Below are 22,175 nucleotides of genomic sequence, written 5' to 3'. Positions count from 1 at the left end.
AGAAAATGAAATATTTCAAACAGATGTCGAAGACCCCGACCATCGTACCTTAGGTCCGACTGGAATGGTTTCAAAATTCGAAGACCTGTGCCGTTGATTTTTAATCTGGGCAGATGGTTTTAAAAAATTGAAGACTTCATGCAGTCGATCTTAGATCCTGGTGAGATGGTTTGAAATTAAAGACCCTACGCCGTCGACCTTAGGTCCGGGTAGGAAGAATTATGGCAGAGCCGTCCCGATTTCTCCCTCGGTGGGGAGGTGACACCGGGAGACTGCCGAAATTCCAAGAAAAATTATGGAACATTTTGGAACAATTTTAGAGCAATTAAATTTGAATTTTTAATTAATAAATAGAAAATTTTGATTAAAATTATTCAATAAAAAAAATTGATTGATTAATTAATTAGATAAAATTCATGAGTTTTTTAAAATACGAGCAATTTAAATCCGAGAGCATTTGAAAATAAAAAAATTTTAGAAATATGTGAACATTTTAAATGAAAATTCTGGACCCAGGAATTTTTAAGCTGTGAGATCAAATTTTTACAGAAAAAAATTTAAAATGGTTTGTATTCAAGAGCTATCAATTAAAATTCGAGAATACTAAAATTTAATGGTTAATTAGAGCAATTATAAAACAAATGCAATAAAAAGAGGGAGGAAGAGAAGTTTCCACTAAATGACATGTACAACTTTGATTGCTAACTTCCCAAATCTCTTGTACAAATTGCTCTCCAAAACCCTCAAACTCTCCAAAAAACTCTCAACTGAACTCTACAGACTGCTCTCCAAAGCTCTCCTATACAAGTTTCTACGGCTACTTGTAGGCTCTATCTTTTGTAATTGAAAGCCTAAAAAAATGCAACTACTGGCTACGAACACCTGCAAACAAATAAATGAAGGGTCAGTACGTCATAAATAAATTAAATGAATGCTGATAAATCTAAGCTACTGCAAGTAGAACTAGAAAGCAAGAAAAGCTAAGTACGAAAAAAGCTAGTAGAGCAAAACTGCTAAAAAAATTAATAAGAAATAGGTAGAGAAGTGGACTACCGTAGTGGGAAAAAGACTACGAGCACAAATCAAAACAACTAAAACACTAACACTAGTGTCAAAACTCTGAAGTATTAAAATTATAAACTCAACCAACTCAAACAAGTTTAGAACAAATCTCCATACAACAAAATTCAAATTTTTGGGCAGCCTCGTTCGTAGGAACTTGGTTGTAAGACCCACAACTCGGCAACTTTCGTAGGAAAGTCGTAAGCCCGACCTTAAGGGGAAGTTTTAGGTAGAAATTGACCTAAATCCTAACCCCCAATTAAAACCCCCTACCACTTCTAATAAAAGTCTTAAGTCTGACCTCTGAGGGAAATGTTTAGGCGATAATACAGCTCTAGACCCTCATTCAGGCATCCTAATCTAAAAACACTAGGTTGTAAGACCCACAACTCGGGCCACTTAGCTTAAAGTGCTAGGTCGTAAGACCCATCATTAGGAAACTTCTAAGGAAGCAATAAGACCTACCCAATTAAAAATATTTGGGCTACCTTCAATGAAGGCCGTAAATCCCACCAACGGGCTACTTTCTACGAAAGTTATAAGTCTCGTGTTTTAAGAAATTTGTTAAAATAAATATCATTGATCCTAAACCCCCAAATAATCAAATTTTAACCTATGGGCATCTTAGTCTAAAGGATTAAGTTGTAAGACCTGCTTTTCAAGTTACTTCTTAAGGGAAGTCATAAGTCCTACCCAAATAATTGAAATCTCCGGGCAGCCTCGCTGTAGAGTTAGGTTGTAAGACCCATCTTCGGGCAACTCCTAATTAGAGCCGTAAGCCCCGAACTAAATACATCCTTGGACAACTCATAAATAGAGTAATAAGCTCCAATTCCAAATCAAATCTCGGGCTACTTTATATGAAAGCTATATGTCAAAAACCTAAATGTAAATCCCTGGGCTACTTCCTGAAGAAGCCATAAGACCAGGTCCAAACCAACTTCTTGGGTATTCTAATAGATGTAAACTCTAAACTGAATAAAATATTCGGGTATTCTAATAGATGTAAACCCCAAATCCTAAATTAAAAAATAAATAAATAAATAAATAAAACCAAAACCCATACCTAATCAAATTAAAATTCAAATCTAACCATTTCAGTTTACTCGGGATCCTTGAGAGGAGGCAACCCATGGCTGCTAATCTGATTCCCTGGACACTACGATCAATGGTTGTTAGTGTTGGTAGATTGGAACTACGATATACCTGGGATGGAACCCTGGGATCTTGATTTACCACAATTGAGACTAAACACTTAAAAATTTATTCATCCTTAATCGAGAGTTCTCTCTTACTTGTTAAGAAGGGTAATTAACTATGAGTGCTTGCGCTCATAGGAAGTAAGAACCCCAGATCTTTAAACCTTGACACTACCCTCCGGGGAAATCTGCTTAATTTCAATTTGACTTAAGGGAAATGGAATCCCACGGCTGCAAAGCGGGATTCGTGCATTCGTGCCATTTTTCTTGAGCCAACACCCTCCTCCGGCTAACTTTCGTTGGATCTCTACCCGACTTCCTCTCCTTTATGGTCGCATATTCCGGATTGTGGCGATTCTTATTCCGCTAACGTTAAAGAGTGCGAGTGCGGAAAACTCGAGGTGACTTATCTCTTTGTTACGTGGTGGATTGTTTGTTTGTTGCACTACTTGTTTTCATTATAATCTTGATGTTATTTTGAGATCTTGTCTTCTATTATGTGGTTATGATAGGAATTACTTGAGTTCGCAAGCAATCCTAAGGGAATACTTGAGTTTGCAAGCAAACCTATCACTAATTGGAGTAAAACAACGAGAAATAAGCAAAATCTGGGCGAAATCAGCCCCAAAACGATAGATTGCACTAAGGGAAACAAAGCAAAAACAATACGAAAGCAAGATACAAGTGATCCTCAATTTGAGAGGAGGATCGTCTCTCCCCTAAATCTCTAGACAAGAGAGTCTAGAGCCTAAATGCCAAGAAAGCCCAAGAGAACAAACAATACAAGCATGCCTCTCCCTTCCCCTTACCTCTCCTATTTAAAGACTTTTCCAGCTCCTCAAATCTTTCCTAAAAATAATTTTCAAATAAATTCAAATCCTATGGACCCCACCCCTAGGCGGCAGTCTAATTTGGGAAAGAAATGAGGCGGTTTTGCCTCCTTTTGTACACAATTGCCGGCCCCTCTGAGGCGGTTCAGAAGGAACCGCCTCAATAGTCGGTTCCAAAGGAACCGCCAAATCAGGTTACTTGCCATATCAATTTAAACAATTTTAAATTTGTAAAGTTTTTTCAAAGTGAAACATTAAGTTTAAGTTGCGACGCCTAATTCAAATATTATAAATTTCTAAGTGCAATTCCAATGTGGTTTCACATCAATTATATTGTCCTTATCATAAATTAATTCAATAATAACGCTCCAATCAATCTCAGGCACGAAATCATTGTTGACCTGTTTCGAGTCATATTTCCACTACATTATGATCCTGAATCTGAAGATCTTATTATCATCTGTTTTCCTCCCTAGTATAGAATGTTAAGTTTCTAGTACGGTTCATTTGATTTGAGATGCGTGAATAAATTGTATAGGTGAAATTTTCTGATTTTCTCTGTGAAGTCTGGAGCCTCAAAGATAGCAAATGTTGTTTATAATTTTGGAAACTTCAAGATGAAAACCAAGACCCTTGATCTTGATTTTCTCCAGGCTATGGACTGTATACCTATGGTGATAAATTTGTAAAACTATATGGCCTTTTTTTTTTGTTTTGCATTGATGTTGTAAGGATAATGTGTGATGTATTTAATATGATGGTAATATATCCGTGTTAAGCATGCATATAGGTACGTTGATGATTGCTGGTTAAAAGTAAGTTCATTATGACGGGAAAAAGGTTCATCCGTAGAATCAGAGAATGTAGTCCAGTTTCAGCTATTATGTAGTTTTAATGTTTTATTTGATTTAATATCTTGTAGCTTAGTGAGCAAATTCACCATTATACTCATAATGCATTTACATGCGAATTATTATGTCATTTTCAATTTCCTTTCAGAAATATGAAAAAATAAGCATATTTGGAACTAGTACACAGTATTTTATGTATTATTTCATTGTATTTTTTTTTGGATATATTACTTAACCTTATTTAGTTATGTCAAAAATTTGAAATTTTTCTTCTAAATTCTAGTAATATCTGTAACACACAAATTTTAATGCCCATCCCATGTTTTGCTAATTAGATCTTATAGTTTTTTAGATGTTATGGACTCATGCCTTTTTATAAGACTTCAGCTTGTTAAATTAACTTTTGTTTTTCTTAAACTGGGAATCGCAGGACCTTCATAAGGCATATGCTGCTACATTTGCTCCATTTTGGAATGATATCATAAAAAGTCTTAGAGAAGAAGATTATATCAGCAATAGGCAAATGAGAATATATATTTATTTGCGTATCTTTTGATCTCTTTAATGTTCACAATTTATGTCGACAGCAATGAAAGCCTTCCAAGTGTATTTCAGGGAAATGGATTTGCTTTCTATGCCAAGCAATTCAGGAAGTTTAAGATTAGTTCAGTGGCCATTATTTCTTTTGAGTAGCAAGGTCTACCTATTTCTTAGCTTTGAGCTTTCCTTCCTTAAATGCTTTTTTGGGTATTTTGCATTTGAGTCATTCCTAACTGCTTCAGTTGTTTTTCTAGATCCCATATGCCCTTGAATTGGCTGGAGCCTGTGAGGATAATCAAGCTGATCTATGGAACCGAATATCTAGGGATGAGTACATGGCTTATGCTGTTCAGGAATGCTACTATAATGCTCAGAACATTCTACAATCTATAATTGATGATGGAGAAGGAAGACTTTGGTATAAAACATTTTTTAGGATGCTAAAGTTACAATTGGTATTTGTTTTTGATGCTTCATTTTGATTAGAACTTAAGCTTTACTCTTTATTGATCTCTATTTCAGGGTTGAACGGCTATTTCGTGAGATTAACAACAGTATATCAGAGAGCTCTCTTTTGGTTACTGTGTTACTTAAGAAACTGCAGCTGGTAGCATCTAGACTTAACGCTTTGACGGGACTCCTAGTAAGCATTCAATTGGATAAAATGCTTATTAGTTCTTATATGTTTCCTCAAGTGTGTGGGCTGTTATGAAGTTTGTTTTCTAGTATACTGACAAAATTTTGTGTAGCTGATACTTCACATTTATTCATTTATATTATTCTATTTTTAAACTTAACCCCATTGTGTTTGAGGAAAATATTTTTCTTAAATCTATTTTTAAGATTTCTTTTATATGTGAGAAAGTTGGTCCTTATACATCTTATGATTGGTGAAGTGACATGCAATGCATGAAGATCTCAGTGAAGTAGGGTATTGCAAGTGGTTGATGCACAAAGCTTTCTGCATTTTTCCATGACAGTATTTTTATGAAATTCTTATGATTGGGCTGATGATTCAAAAAATGGGAATATTCTCTTGAATATGCCTGTCTATCTTACGTCCTTGCTCTAATCAAGTAATCTCTATTTATCTGTCACGATAGTCTTGTGGATAGCCAGCATATATTAGCCTCAGCCAGTGAGCCTTTTACCTTGTTTATTCTTGTTCCGAGTGTCATGATGAATGAAAATTAGTTTTGTTTGTATTCATTCAGTTGTCTAAAAGTTGATCTAGCTTAGTTAAAGCATTTCTAAACAATTTAATGAGCTGGGTTCATGGGGATCGGCGAGTGGCATTCGCTAGGTTTCACATAGAGATGAGTTGGAAGGTGAGGGATGATAGGGAATTTTTGTTAACATATTTGAAATATTTTGTAATCAAGTACGATATAGAAAATTATAGATTATTTAGAAGGATAAAGTTATTATTTCAATGTGGACTCAATAACAAAAGGAACTTATATATAAAGATAAAATTTTTATGTTCCAAAAGATTTTCTCATATATAAAATTTTGGATTGAGTAGGATTTATTTTACTCTAGGGTGCAGGTTCCCCATAAAGGACAAGCCCCTATGGATAATTATGTCTTAGGAGTGTTTGACACTTGAAATTTTTTTTTAAATAATAATTTTTTAATCAAGTTATGTGTTAACATTTTATATAATTTTAAGAATTTTATTTTAAATATTTGGTCTTTGGAATTGTGAAGATGATTGGAATAACTTAGAATTGATTTCCTATAGGAAATGAGGAATTGATGAGTACTTTATTTGGAGAAGCTTAGAGGTACTTAAAAATTATTCTATGTTGGCTTTATATTTTAAAATTGAACTTATATTAAAGTTGACTAATTTATTTAAAAGCGGGGCTTATGTTCTAACAACATAAGATTGATGACACTGTTAGAAAAGTGAGGACTTATGACAAAATGATGTGAAACCAGATTGGAATTGCACGTAGAAATTTATAATGACTGAATTAGGCGTCAAAACTTAAACTTAATGTTTCACTTTGAAAAGATTTTATGAATTTAAAATCGTTTAAATTGATATGACAAGTAACCATACAATAGAAAACAAGATCTCAAAATAATATCAAGATTATAATAAAAATAAGTAGTGTAACAAACAAACAATCCACCACGTAACAAAGAGAAAATTCACCTCGAGTTTCCCTCACTCACACTCTTTAAGGGTTAGCGGAAGAAGAATCGACACAATTCGGAAGATGCCACCATGAATGAGAGGAAGCCGGGGTAGAGATCCAACGGAAGTTAGCCGGAGGAGGAGCTTTGTGTAGACGACCGGTGATCCACCAACGTCCGGATGGAAGATGCTTGACTTCTTTTCTTGCAAGAGAGCTCATGGGATGAAAGGAATTCCAAGAAGGTGAGTAAGCAAGAGGGCCGACCAAGTGTGGAGGGAATTAAGGTTTGTGGGGTCTAGGTTTGGGGTTATGGAAAGAGCATTAAATCTGAAATTAATTTCAGATTTAACTAAATGAGGAGGGAAAAGAATTTGAAATTCAAATTCAAATTCAAATATGGGTTAGGGGAATTAGGGTTATTAAATCCTCTTTAAAATTAATTACCCAGGAGGGTAATTAATTAAGAGAATTAAATTAGGGTGGAGGGAAGGATTAGAATTCAAAATTTGGAGCATGGGGAGGGCCGGCGGCATAGAGAGAATAGGGGGGAGATTGTGAAGGGTTTAATAGTTTCCTAATGCACTCTTATTAATTAGGGATGAAATAGGAATGACCAATCTAATTTAAAATTAAATTAGATCCCATTTTATAAACTTTCCTAATTTAGCTTTCTTAGTTTAGGAAAATATTTGAAATTCAAATTTTGAATTTTAAATTATTTAGATCTTTCCCCAAACCAATTAGGCTATTTTAGGTAGGTGTTAATGATGATTATGAATGAAATATTACAGCTTTTTTTTTTTTTATCTCTTTGTGAGTTCTTGAGAGGATAAACCCTAGGAGAGGGCCTTGCATCACCCGTCAAGGATGAATTAAGGCTCCAAGAGGGGGGAACTAATGGGAATTAAATGGATTGGAGAGAGAGAGAGGAGGGGCCGGCCTAGAGAGGGAGAGGAGAGAGGGTGTCCAAGTTTGTTGAATGTGGTGATTGATTTAAACCTGAATTAATTTCAGATATGAGAATATTAGGGAAGTTTCCAAATGAAATTGAACTTATTTTAGGAAAGGATTTCAAATTTAAATTGATTTGAAATTGAAATTTGAAAACTTTCCTAGATTAAGAGGTTGAATAAAAGGAAAGTCTTGAATAGGAATTCGAATTTGGATGCAAAGGGGGATTGGGGAAAAGAAGCCAGCGGTTAGGCTAGGAATTAGGGTCAGGTGGCCGGCGGCTTTAAGAGGGAAAGAGGGATTAGGTAAGGGACTTTATGGCTTGCCTAATCAAAGCTCTTTAATTGATGAGAAGAAATTAAATCAAATCCAGTCAAAAATTTATTTGGACTTAATTTAAACAACTTTCCTAAAAGAAGAGTCTTTATTTAAGAAATAAATTCAAATTCAAATTAATTTGAATTTTGAATTCGAATTCATTTCCAAATTAAGATGTATATAATAGGAAGGTTTTGAATACTAGATGAAATTGTGGGAGCCAATGGAGGGAAGAAGGTGGCCAGCGGCTATGGAGGTATTAGGGTTTTGATTTTTGAGAGCATTGGCGGTTTGGAGTGGGGGAAACCTGGCCGGTTAGGCTTAGGATGGAGATGGGGAATTTCGGTGGGGAAGAAGAGGGGATTGTGGGAAGAGGCCGACGGGTTTGGGTGGAGGATGGGATGAAGCCAGCGGGATTGGAGGGAGGATGTAAATGGCGATTAGGAAAATATGGAGAAAACAAAGAAACAACAACAACAACAATAACAACATCAAGCCTTTATCCCACTACGTGGGGTCGGCTACTTGAATCCTTTTTCTCTAAGAAAACAAAGCAAAGAAAAAAAAAGATATTACCGTGAGCATTGGACTCTTCCAAAGACTGACGGGTGATACGATGCCCTTCACCAAGGGACTTTAAGCCACGAGCTCGGACCCATCTTGCGGCTGGTGGAAACCACGATTCCCTCCATAGGGATTTTCACTAACGTTCTTCCCAAGAACAAAAGTACATAACAAAATTTTTTGTTTAAACTCCATCATACCATTACACTAGCAAGGACCTCTATATATAGGCATCAAAAATAAAATAAACTAAAAGAAGATGATCATGCCCCTAGGGCTTACATAAGATTAGACCCTTAAGGGTAAAAATGGAAAATGCATAATAAAAATAAAAATTACAAATAAAATTTATGATAACGTAGGATGATCACAGCCGTCGATCTTCAGCTCGTCCTCGGATAGGCATGGATGGTTGGATGTCCGCATCACAAAACTAAAAAGGTCATCAATTTTGGACCCTAGACGTAAGGTGAGAACCACCTATTGACTAATTTATTTAAAGTGAGGCTTATATTCTAACAAGACAAGATTGGTGAGATTGGTATAAATGCAATTTTTTTATTCTCTTGGGCAAGTGCTATGTCCTTACTAGCATGAGATTTTTCAATATAGTCGTATGAATGCACTTTATATGACATTGGCTCTGTATAATTAAACTTAAAATTGTTATTTTATGTAATTGTAGTAGATAATTAATGGATGGTTACTCTATGTGTGAAATTTTTTATCTTTGATTACATTTTTTTTGTGTTCTTGTTTTTTTATAGTGTCTAGATTGTTATAGGGTTCTTTGATTTTGTTTTTATTTTTCCCATCAGTGTAGAAAGATTCTGAAATTTTTTCTTTTAATATTTAAGAGGGCGTTTCCTATTGTCTTATAGAATTTAGTTTTTTGATAATTGAACCCATCATTAGAGACAAAGCTTAAAGGGTTTTTCTTTATGATCGGGAGCTTGATTTTGATGTTGGACCTCTCTTAATCTAATATTCTAATAATTTTAACCTATCATTGACATGGGCTTTTCATGATTTGCTCTACTCATTATGTGGGGCATAGATTTCATTATTGGGAACTCCTTCGGTTGGGATTTACAATAATTATACCCATCACAGTACACATGGGTTCTGTTGTCTGAAATGTGTATAAGATTTCTAGGCTTTGAATGTTTTTATCTTTTGTGACATCAAGTAGCCATGCGTGAACATACAAATCGAGACAAGGGCACGTGTGCACTTAATTTTACATAAAGATTATTGTGCCAGGGATCTTGTCATCTTCGCTACTTTACGTAGTGTATTGGGCTAGATTTTACATAGGTGAGACTTACAAACTTATGCTGTACAATGGCTTTAGCGTCATTTGTCTCTTGCAATTAAATGTGTGGGGTATAGTGGATGTAAATCTTATATTAAGTTTTTAAACGATATTAAGCCTAGCAGAGAGTGCTAGATTTTTGTTATTTCAGATTTTTGAATGATCAGAGTTCTTGAACCATGTATAAAAATGCACCTAAATGGTTTTTTAGTTGCTAAAAGGCTTAAATTGTACTCGGTCATTGCCTAACTACACTCTTTTATTTGTTTTCAAATGAATTTGTGTGAACCGTAAATGGTTATTTATTAATAATAAAATGCTTTATTAATGGTCTATACAATGTTCTGCATATTCTTTAATAATCACTGGTTAAATATTCTTTCTAAATCGGGATTAGATTTGTTAAATTTAACGTACTTTTGTAGACACGAAATGAAACTCCTGAGCTGGCTCGGGGTGCTGCAAAAGCTGTATATGATCTGTATGACGTTGTTACTCATGATTTCCTGACACCAAACCTTAGGTATCTTGAAACCTGTTCATAAATGTTGTTTGTTTACCAACCCGAGTTTTTTTTTTAACTTCTATTTTTTTTAGTTTTTAATTTGACTGAAATGTTTTCCCATCCAGCGACTTTTTTGATACATGGAATATTTTAGCGAAAGCAAGGCACGAGGGAAGGCTTTTCTCTAGAATACTGTGGCCCACTAATCCGGAACTTGTATGTTTTTTTCTTATTTTTTCATTGCCAAACTTAATTTCATAAGTCTGACTTCTTTACTGTTCTTTTATGCAGAAGGAGCAGATTAAACGCCTGCATCTACTTCTAACTGTTAAAAATTCAGCTGCCAATATCCCAAAAAATCTTGAAGCTAGAAGAAGGCTTGAATTTTTCGCGAATTCATTATTCATGAAAATGCCTCCAGCAAAGTCTGTTTCTGAAATGATACCTTTTAGGTGCTCTAATCATGCATATTCTGGTTTAGCTTTTTTACTTGAAAATTATTTTGCACAGAAGTTTTTTTAGTAGAACTGCGATACGGTTGGAGTGCTCCAGTATTTTTGTATTGAACTTCCGTTCTAAATTGTTTTGTATCAACTAATTACTGAGCTTTTAATCTAGTACAAGAAACTGATTGCTCTCTTTCTTTTTTTCAACTAGTGTTTTCACTCCATACTATAGTGAAACCGTGCTGTACAGTTTGTCAGATCTGAGAGTAGAAAATGAGGATGGAATTTCTATCCTTTTCTATCTTCAAAAAATTTTTCCAGGTACCTCAGTCCATACTGTTTTCAGTTTCTTTATCTTTGTTTTTTTCTTTTGAACTTACTTTTAGTAAACTAATAATATTTTCTTTCAATTAATTTTAATGCTGTATATCAGAAAAATTGCTTGGTTTAAATATCAGGTTTGTACTCGGTTTTCTGGTTGTGATGCTCGTTTGTACTCAGTTTTCTGTTTGTGATGTTCTTGAACATTCTGTTGTCGGTTGTATTGGAGAAATATGGTAGGTAGCCTCCATAATGACCTCGTTGTTGCTGCTTTGAAACACTGAAACATCCTTTTTGGTTGTGGTAAAAATTTTTCGGACCTCTACTAGATGCCAGATTGAACGGAGCTTGGCTCATTTGTTGCGACCTTTTTTTGGGTTCCAGAATAAATACATCTTGTAGAATTTTATTCTATTTTTATTCCTCATTTCGGTTAATTTTTTTCTGATTCTTATTCTTACAAAATAATGTGAACTATCTGTTGCTCTGTTAGCTGGGTTATCTTTCGTTATTGTGCTATAGCATATTCTGTCAGTCATAATAACAGCGGCAGCTGTCAATGGCTGTAGCAATTATATATGTACATATAACAGTTAAATCTCAAATAGTTTGTCAATAGCTATAGCAATTATATATGTGCATATAACAGTTAAATCATGCAAATAGCCTTAAAACTCAAACGATGACGAGTTGAATTTTAGTTACAGTTTTATACGCAAACCAGTGTTTAATGCTTGCGGAAATGGCTTAAATAATCATTCCAGTACACAATGGCAGTTAATGTTGGAAAAACACGTTAGCAAAACCCGAACACACGACCGACAGAACGTGCACGTCGTGGGGAGAAGGGTTCGTACAAACATCAGAAAATCAGATACAAAAAATTACGCTTACGTTGCTAAAGAAATCGGATTTTCTCTAGCATTGGTGACCTCGTTTCTGCTTGGCTACCCTGTGCCTCTGGCCTTCTGCGAATCGAAACAACAAATCAGCCACAAGTTCAATTATGGCCGGCCTCCTCCCTATATGAGAACGATCGGACTGACCTCCATCCGCTCGACTTTGTGCGAACAAGCCCTGCACTCCGGTCTTTGTCCGCTTGTCTTCGTGCGAACAAGCCTACCCATAATTGATGTAGACAAAGGGAGGGTCAACTCATGTCAAAAATAATTAGATTTTTGACTTCCCTCGAGTCTACTAGCTCAAATAAATTTGAGCTGAAATTTTATTAGCTCATTTATGAGCTGGTCTTTAGTTCATTTATTGAACTAAGGGTTAGCTCATTATTAGCTATGATTTTAGCTCATAGTTATCTTTTTATTAAATGTATTTTTATGTTTTAATGTTTTAAGTTTTAATGTTGTCTCTTGGGTTTCCAAAAAGGGCTTTTGGAATCCTAAGATATTTGTTTAGTCTTCCCATGGTGGCTCCTTGAATTCCACCATGGCTTTATGTGCTTTTACCCCCTTGGATTCCGGCCGGCTGCTGGTTTCCCGTGCCTGTGCTCCCTCCCGTGACCGTGCCCCCTTGGTTCCCTCTCGGCCTCCTTGGCTCCCGCGGCTACCTCTTCGGTTTCTTGGCTTGGGCTGTTTTTGCGTGAAAAGCATTTGGGTTTAATGCTTTTGATGCTTAGTTTCTTGCGTTAAAATTAATATAATGTGTCTCTTTGTATTCCCTTTCATACCTATATATATGGGGGATTTGTAATGTTTGAAGTTGAATGAAAATGTGATTTTTTGAAAAGTTATAACCAGCGGGCTTGCTTTGGAAATCCTGCGGGTTTGCTTTGGAAATCTTGCGGGCTCTTTCCACCCCTCTTTCTCATCCCCTCCGGAAATCCTGCGAGCTCTTTCCAACCTTTCTTCTCGGGCTTCTAACCTCTTTCATCTCTCCGCAAGTGCCACTCCACCTGTATCCTTCTTCTCTAAGTGCAGCAACTTTAGGGTGTCGTCTTTGAGATCGAGTCGAGTTTGTAATTTTAATTTCTTTTCTTTTCTTTAATTTGAAATGTAAGAGTTTGTTCGTCCCTTTTCTCATCCTTAGTCATTTTCGTCGGTAGAAGTCCGTCCTCTCCTTTGCGATCGAGAGATATAGGGTCCCCTGTATTTCTTGCTCGCATCAATAATAATGATCATCATGTCCATAATTATATACATTTGAAGATTTATCTCAAGGAAAGTCCTACCCATAATATCATATTACCCTGAACTAATGATGGTCTAGATCAACATAACAAAGTTTGCCTCCCCTCTGATGAGAGTCATGACTAATATTTAACCTGCTGGCTAGGTTGTTTAGTAGTATATCGAAGTAGAGGGTGCTACTAGCATTAATAGTATTGTGCGGACCAAAGTTTAAAATTGAGTAATTGGGTATTTAGGCATTTTGTTGTTCGCGAGGCTTAGTATAAGTCTCAAGGGGGTTTGAGGTGTAAGCCTCAAAATATAAAAATTGAGTAAAATAAAAATAATGGTTAAAAATAATTTCTTATATAATAATCAAATAATATGTTAAAGGATGACATATTAATTTTGTATTGAACTATGAAGTAACAAATTAACATACATATGAAACAAAAAAATGCATAAGACGTAAAGTGACAAATAATAAATTGCGTGAAATATAATTGAAATTCAATTATTACAAGAGCATAACAACATAAAATATAGAAATTGCATAAAAGTATCATATAAAATCAAGTTCAACTCCAAATTTCTTTCCCAGTTTCCTACTCATCCACATTTAATTCCTAAAAAAAGCCGAAATAGTTCGCAACAACTCAGAAATTATCTGTACTGCCATCACTAAGAGGGTCGTTATTTGAGTCTATGTCATAACAAATTGGTATCTCCCTTGTCTTATCCTGTGGAATCAAATGCCTCCAAATTTGCCACGTCTCGTTTATTTCAATCATCTTCCTCTTTTACAGATATTTTTCATCAACATAAAGGTGGGAGTGATACTCCAAAATTTTTAGAGGAGGTCATGGTGGTGTGTGGTTCCAAGTGATCCCGGACAGTTGCTACGATGGGGGTGGAGAGGTATACGCATCACGCTAGTGAGGCAAGGCCTGCCTCAACCAAACTGAGGAGCACACCTCATATAAAATTCTCCAAGCATAAGTCTTGAGCATTTTTCATTGAAATTGTGCTGAGCCAGGCCTCCAGTCAAGCCACATATTGTGCAATTTTAAACAATGGTGTGGATTGTTTACAAATTTAAATGAAGTTGCAATCTGAGAAGATTTCCATGTTAATGATCATTTTGATTTATCGAAGAAACTTCGAAAATGAAACTTTAGAATAAACTGGAATTTTGTAGATATGAAAGTAGTACTTTTTTTAAATTCATTTGCATTGAAGATGGATTTATATGTAATAAATATGTTCTATATTAGACCATTATGATAAATAATTTCATGTTGCCAACACTTAAATTTTTCTGCAATTGTAGAATTAACTTCCTACCTATGAAGTTTAAATGTCTGTCATGCATTATTTACAAATACGAAACATGGACTTGGATGAAATACAGTCCAAGTATTATCTGCATATGTTTTTCAGGCTAATACATGATCTACTTGATGGTTGCTTGTAGTTATGCAGCAGAGTGAATAATCTATGTAAACTTTTTTTTGTAGATGAATGGGAGAATTTTCTCGAGCGGATTGGGCGAGGTGAATCAACTGCTGAGTCTCTACAAGATAGCTCAAGTGACACACTAGAACTGCGTTTTTGGGCATCTTATCGTGGTCAGACATTAGCAAGAACAGGTTATAAGTCTTTTCTTTTTCTCTGCCCTTATTGTACTCCCAAACTCTTCCTCCGACTCCTTCCCCATATTCATCTGCTGTTTGTTTTCCTTTTGTCAAATTGTTGATAGTTGTTTTTATATGATGCTATTTCTTATGCTGGAGACTACAATCTCCATGTTTAAAGTCAAGGCCACTCATCCTTTCTATATCACCTTGACTATTGTTGAACCAAGCATTCATTTATTGTTTAAACTATAAAACTTGCATTTTCCACATTATTGGTCTTGAAGAACTTAAGTATTTTACGTAAACAATGTTGGTTGGATGCACTTTGTAAATGAATTGCATATGCATACTTTTGTGATGTTTGTTACAAATTTAACAGTCTTCGCTCATGTTCTTAGGCAGATTCACATATGTTTGGTTTAGTTTCGACAGTAATTATATGAATTTTGATCAGATAATATTTTATTGTTTAGGATTCAGATAATTTTCTTCTTTGTAGTTCTTATATGATTGCTCCTTTTCTTTTTCGTCCTTCATGCTGATGCAGTACGTGGTATGATGTACTATAGAAGAGCTCTTATGCTCCAAAGCTACTTGGAGAGAAGAAGTTCTGTAGGTAATCTAATAAGCTGTTGTTGCTTATTTTTTCCATTTGCTATCTTTCTGCTGGACTTGGCTTACCGGTATAAAATTGCAGGAGTTGAAGATGGATATTCTGGAGCTGATTTTATTAATACCGAAGGATTTGAATTGTCTTCTGATTCTCGTGCCCAGGCTGATCTTAAATTTACTTATGTTGTCTCATGTCAAATTTATGGGCAGCAGAAACAGAAGAAAGCACCAGAGGCTGCAGATATTGCTCTACTTATGCAAAGGTCTGAGCCCTATAATTTTGCTTTCTCTACTTGACAAATGACTTATGTATATTTCCATGCACTTTGCTTTTGTGTGTTCATGTGGGCATTACATCTGGTTTTGACTTTTTCGGTTTAATTTCTTTGTAATATTTTGATTAGTCCTTATCCTTCTTGACCTCTTGATTAATTCTATTCACTGTCCTTACTTTTTCTTCCCAAGTTATGGGGTTAATTTTCATATTGGCTTGTAGCCTGATTCACTAATATTGTCTTAGAAACCTTTTTCAAAAGGATCAAGGCCTCCAATTTTGATTTTAAAAAACCTAGCTTATCACTGTTACGTTTTTGCTGATAATGTAGATTTTGAGTTTTTTTAATCATCTATTTATATTCTAATTCCTTTTGAAATTTGTGGCTTTCTTTTTTTTTTTTTTCTTTCTATAATTATTAGAAATGAAGCCCTACGGGTTGCTTTTATTCATGTGGAGGACATTTCATCATCTGATCGTATAATTAAGGAATACTACTCAAAGCTCGTAAAGGCTGATGTCCATGGAAGAGATCAGGTTGACGTGACTAATTTATCGATCATTTAAAATGAGTGAATTTCGTTTGTTATTTGCTCTTGTATATATTCATGCTTGTCTATTTATAAAGAGATAATATGGTCTATAGTACGTTTGTATTTGTCATTAGTCCTTGAATTATGACCATTTTATTTCAGGAAATATATTCCATCAAACTTCCTGGAGATCCTAAGCTTGGAGAAGGGAAACCTGAAAATCAAAATCATGCTATAATTTTTACCCGTGGTGAAGCTATCCAGACTATTGATATGAATCAGGTAGCTCGCTTTATGGAGTCCAAAATCTTTTCATAGCTTAGTCTCATTTTATCATATTTTAGCTTAATATAATCAAATTGTGGTTTCTTTTCCATTGAATTTTTTTAATGATATTGAAAATTTCAGAAAAATAATTATTAGTGTGACGCTAGCTCTTAATCATTATTTTCTTGTTCTATTAGGCCCCTAATATAGCCCATGGAACATCGCATTGGAATATAAGCAAATATTCTAAAATATATAGGGAAAAAAAACTAAATCATTAATTTTAGCTACTTGGTTTGCAAGCTTTTGCTGAAATACTTAGATATAATCCTCAAAATATAAAATAAAGACATAGTCAACAAGATCGTGATTAACTTTTGATATACTAATGATGGAAGTGAGCACACTATTGTCCAAAAGGAATTGTCCAGCTCCAAGCCATTGGGATAATGACATAATGAAAGATATGCTTATTGTTATGCATCTCCTTAATAGTTAGCAATTACTATTATAATAACTTACAACGTCTACCAAGAAGGTGCCATTATAATTGATACGTCATCAAAAAAATTATCTTGATCGGGTGCGAATCTCGATGCAAAATCAAGTTGGAAACTTCAAAAATTAATTCGGACACCATCCGAACTCTGATTTCAGCAAACTTATAGTCCAACTGAGCACCTCGGAAATACGAACCCAACGACACCAAATTTGACTCAATCCGAGTCCAAATGAGTACAAATCAAGGACCCGAAGCGATGTTGGAAGGTTTGAACAGCAATTTGGATTACCAAACAGTCTCCAAACACAATGAGGTTATAGTCGAATTGAGCGGCTCGACGAGACAAATCCAACGAGCCCAAGATCGCCGAATTCTGACATCATTAAGGCCTTCAAATGTCTAAAGAACGGTACATGATCAAGGGATTTAATATCGGTCGTCCATCCAACCACTCCCCATTTACCCTTGATCTCTCACCTATTTATGGGCCATGCCACTCCAGAAATCTATAAATAGACCCCTCATTTCTCTTGAAAGGAGGGGGGAAGCAAGAAGAGAAGAAGAGAAGAGAAGGAAGAAGAGAAGGAAGAGAAGGAAGAAGCTCCTCCTCGACCACCGCCGGAACCTCGCCAGACCACCGCAAGAGCCTTACCGGACCACCGCCAGAGCATCGTCGGACCACCGCCGGAACCTCGTTGGACATCCACCTGAGGCCCTCACCCTCGCCGGACCACTGCGGAGCCTCGTAGGACCACCGCCGGAGCCTCGTGGAACCACCACCGGAGCCTCGCAGGACCATCGCCAGAGCCTAGCCTGACCACCGCCGGAGCTTCGCCGGACCACCACCTGAGGCCCTCACCTTCGCCAGAGGCTCTCACCTTCGCCAGACCACCATCTGAGGCCCTCACCTTCGCTAGAGGCCCTCAACTTCGCCAGACCACCATCTGAGGCCCTCACCTTTGTCAGAGGCCCTCACCTTCGCCAGACCACCATCTGAGGCCCTCACTTTGTCAGAGGCCCTCACCTTCGTCAGAGGCCCTCACCTTCGCCAGAGGCACTCACATTCGCTAGAGGCCCTCACCTTCGTCAGACCATCACCTGAGGCGCGAAGTTCTACCAGACCATCACTTGACGCCCGGACTTCTACCGAAGTTCCGCCCTCCAACTACGATCTTTCAGACCCCTAGTCTCCTGCCGACTACGGTCCTTCGGACCTCCGTCGCCTACTATGGTTCTTCCGACATCCATCACCAGACAACGGTCTTTCTGACCCCGGTCTCTTGCCGACTACGGTCCTTCTAACCTCCGTCGTCTACTATTTTTCTTCCGACCTCCATCAACAGACAACAGTCTTTCTGACCCCGGTCTCCTGCCAACTACGATCCTTCGGACCTCCGTCACCTACTATGGTCCTTCAGACCTCCACCAGAAAACGGTCTTTCTGACCCCGGTCTCCTACCAACTACGGTCCTTCTACCTCCGTCGCCTACTATGGTCCTTCCGACCTCCATCAATAGACAACAGTCTTTCTGACCCCGGTCTCCTGCCAACTACGGTCCTTCGGACCTCCGTCGCCTACTATGGTCTTTTCGACCTCCATCAACAGACAACAGTCTTTCTGACCCCGGTCTCCTGCCGACTACAGTCTTTCTGACCTCCGTCGCCTACTATGGTCCTTCCAACCTCCATCACATGACAATGGTCTTTCGGACCTCCATCCTATCGACTATGATCATGCCGACCAAACAAACATGTCTACATTGTAACTCCCACCATTTAATGCGCTCTATATGATGTACCATTGTATCATCAAAGCCAAGGCCTTCTCCCGAGGAAGGGCCTCATTTGTAATCGACTGCAAATACTAATGGATTCATTCAAATTGGGCCAGACCATGAACGCTACACCCTCTCACTCATCTGATTGTGTGCTGGATCTTCGTACAATGTTAAGACGTTAAACTATATATTTCTCTACGGCTGCGAATACTTCAGGACGCAACAATAATAACATTCATTATGAAGTTACTGATCAATGCCAAGGCACTTACTCCATCCAGAATGAGTAAATGTGTTCACATGGTTGCACACTTCCTCTGCTTGAACTATGCTCCTACAGACGACAATGGAAATATGTTCTCTCCACACAATTATCAGGGATCAACCTCATCACATATGTGAGCTTGCTATTCACCCAAATGCATATTGGCCTTAATATCCACTCCATAAATCTTAGGTCAAATTTCCCTATAACTTGATAATCACAAATATGCATGATCTCAACATGAAATATGAAAAGTACTACAAAACACTTTATCGAGGTCATGAAGTCTCAACATTGATGAAGTCAACCTGTATTTACTCCCTATTTATTGAGCGGTGTTTATGACCACATTGAAAAAAATCGGCTTATGGACATACCTTTGGAAATACGGACGTATTAATGTAAACTGTTGCTTTCCTTATTGGAAATTTAGGCAGTTAATCCAAACCGTGCCTTGCATTTCTTGTGCTTTCTCTATTTCTGGATACTTGTAATTACATTGCTGTGAATCAGTCCGTGCAAGCTATATGGATCAATCCGTGAAAGAAAATTGGGACAATAATTACTTGATGGAGGGATCAATCCAGGGATGCAAATCCGGACAATTATATGCTGTTATTTATCGTTAATCTCCTCAAATTATGTCACATGAATGTGTATTTAATCTCATGCCAAAGGGATACATGCAACAGCGCTGGTCCCTATTTGGCTTCAATTTATAATTTACCCGTTATTGTTTCTTGATTGTTAGCTATTCCAAACATTTGTTTAAAATATAATATCATTAAGCTATATTCCGTTTTAGTATGTATTAGTTGTGTTTCTTTTCATTATTATGCCTTAAGATCTTTCATATTGTATGATTTTTATATGAATTGAATGAGATGAGTTGGCTCACTTTCTCCTATTTTATTCATGAATTCTTCACATACAGTGCTAGTGTGTCTGATTATGTTGTTGAGATGATTTTAAAATACTGATGTTGTGATGGCACTGCATGTCGATATTGAGATAGCATTGATTGTTGTTGTGAAACCCTAGTTGTAACCTACCATAGAGAAATGAAAATGAGAATGTTCAGGGAATTTGGTATTGAGTGCTGGTAATTGATTTGAGGCTTTGGAGAGGAAATAAAAAATTTAGTTTTTTATTTTTTTACTAACTAAAATTTGAGATACAATAAATTATATTTATTTATTTTTCATAAAATATTTTAGACACTCGTGTCCAATTTATTTTTAATATTTTTTTTAATTGGATTTGTCTTCAGCTTGTCCGACACGTGTTGGAAGATTCTTGTCCGATACATGTTGGACACTGCATACCTCTTTGAGGGAAAGTGTTAGTGTATCATAGGATGCTAATAGATTGAGCAATAGGAAGTTTCCATAATCTATATTTTTCGGTCTATTTTTTTTACGCATGCTTTGTAGCTTTTAAAAGTTGCATCAGTTTTTCCTTTTTATATAAGAAAGAAAATAACATTTTGATGGATTCAACAAACTTACAAACTTATTCCAGTTAATGTATAATAAACCTTCTAAATTTTCTAGGACAACTACCTTGAGGAAGCTATAAAGATGAGGAATCTACTTGAAGAATTCGGGGGTAATTATGGTATTCGAGCTCCTACAATCCTTGGCTTGAGGGAGCATGTTTTCACTGGAAGGTTCTACACCTGTTATTTTCCACTATCCTCTTTTTATTTATATCTTAATTTTTTTTTATTAACTAAGCATCTAATTGTTTTTTTCAATAGTGTGTCCTCACTGGCATGGTTCATGTCAAATCAAGAAACTAGCTTTGTTACTTTGGGTCAACGAGTTCTGGCATATCCTTTGAAGTAAGTGCATTGTTCTGCTTTATCTTTTTTTGTTTGTTTTCTTTATTGTTTGAAATTTCTTTTTTACAATTTCTTAGTTGTAGACATTTTGCTTATAGATCTTTTTGGCTTGATGAACGCTTCCAAATCTGAAATTTAGACTTGTAAGAAGATAGGTTTTGAAGAAGGCTGACAAAATGTAAATGGAGATCCCTCGTTAATGCTCACATATAATTAACTAAGATAACTTACTGTCAGGGTTCCAAAGTAATTGGTCTTTCATCGATTCTTTGTACTCTATGATCCATCATAACATTGGAAAACCTGGCATTGGTTAAATCTCCTGGTAATTTTTGTGACCCTAATCTTTGTTGATCTTTTTGATGCAAGTGATCAACGTGCATGATGCTCTAGTTCATTTTTGATATGAAATTAGCAATTTTGATGCGCATAATTTAGTTTATTTCTTATTGTATTTATCCTCATTTTTAATCAGAATTGATGCCTTTGTTTTCAAGTTACTAGCTATGTCTATAATTTGATAAAAATGTTGAATATATTTCCTGAAGTTGTAAAAACCTTTACAGGGTTCGTATGCATTATGGGCATCCTGATGTTTTTGATAGATTGTTTCACATAACTAGAGGGGGAATAAGCAAGGCATCTCGTGTAATTAATATCAGCGAAGATATTTATGCAGGTAACTCTAAGAAATTGTTAATTTTTTAACATGTTTTTATAATTTTGTTTATTGACAGTGTTATAAGTTTCAAAATTCAATGACATTCCTTAGTCCTACGTTGTTCTTGTTACTTGAGAAAACTGTCCGGTCGAACTGTGAGCTTCTCCTTCTTCCGGTCCGGTTTTCACAATGTTGTTTACTATGATGAGTAAATCAATTTAACCTAATTTTTAAAGCTGGTTTGTTGCTTGAGTGTGGCTCAACATTGATGCATAAGGATTGTAAACAAATTTTAGCCGTTTTTAGAGAGTGATTCTTCTTCGAGCTTGGTTCAATATCTGTTGGAAAAGCTGTTGAGCTTGATCAGAATAATACTATGCCCAGCTCTGCTCTTTTACATGTGTTGTTTCTAAGATCAAATTGTTCACCTATTGCTTGCTATATTAAAACATATATATGGCATTTAACTTGCATGTGTGAAAGACTAATTTTTTTCTAGCCTGTATTTAATTTTATTAAGAAACATTTCAGGTTTCAACTCTACCCTGCGGCAAGGAAATATTACGCACCACGAATATATTCAGGTTTTCTGAGCTATTTGTCATGTGTGCTATTAGTGAAGTATTTATTT

General features: G+C 36.1%; 1 protein-coding gene across 3 annotated transcripts in view; it reads left to right on the top strand.

Moving 5' to 3' along the window:
• The window catches only part of LOC110094460 (callose synthase 10), a 97,476-nt gene that overhangs the window by 63,140 nt on the left and 12,161 nt on the right, over positions 1-22,175 (top strand). For 2 of the 3 annotated variants that reach the window (XM_020819706.2, XM_020819709.2), the window contains 16 exons: positions 4,373-4,461; positions 4,558-4,639; positions 4,737-4,900; positions 5,005-5,125; positions 10,203-10,300; positions 10,408-10,498; positions 10,574-10,734; positions 10,940-11,049; positions 14,690-14,821; positions 15,357-15,684; positions 16,118-16,232; positions 16,391-16,510; positions 20,594-20,709; positions 20,800-20,883; positions 21,450-21,562; positions 22,076-22,128. In XM_020819706.2, coding sequence (XP_020675365.1) covers positions 4,373-4,461; positions 4,558-4,639; positions 4,737-4,900; positions 5,005-5,125; positions 10,203-10,300; positions 10,408-10,498; positions 10,574-10,734; positions 10,940-11,049; positions 14,690-14,821; positions 15,357-15,684; positions 16,118-16,232; positions 16,391-16,510; positions 20,594-20,709; positions 20,800-20,883; positions 21,450-21,562; positions 22,076-22,128 — 1,977 coding nt within the window. The remainder of the gene's footprint in view (positions 1-4,372; positions 4,462-4,557; positions 4,640-4,736; positions 4,901-5,004; positions 5,126-10,202; positions 10,301-10,407; positions 10,499-10,573; positions 10,735-10,939; positions 11,050-14,689; positions 14,822-15,356; positions 15,685-16,117; positions 16,233-16,390; positions 16,511-20,593; positions 20,710-20,799; positions 20,884-21,449; positions 21,563-22,075; positions 22,129-22,175) is intronic. The other variant, XM_020819708.2, reaches the window with a different exon arrangement.

Source organism: Dendrobium catenatum, unplaced genomic scaffold (assembly GCF_001605985.2).
Source record: "Dendrobium catenatum unplaced genomic scaffold, ASM160598v2 fragScaff_scaffold_629, whole genome shotgun sequence".
Classification (NCBI taxonomy): Eukaryota; Viridiplantae; Streptophyta; class Magnoliopsida; order Asparagales; family Orchidaceae; genus Dendrobium; species Dendrobium catenatum.
This window is presented reverse-complemented; position numbering and strand designations above follow the sequence as displayed.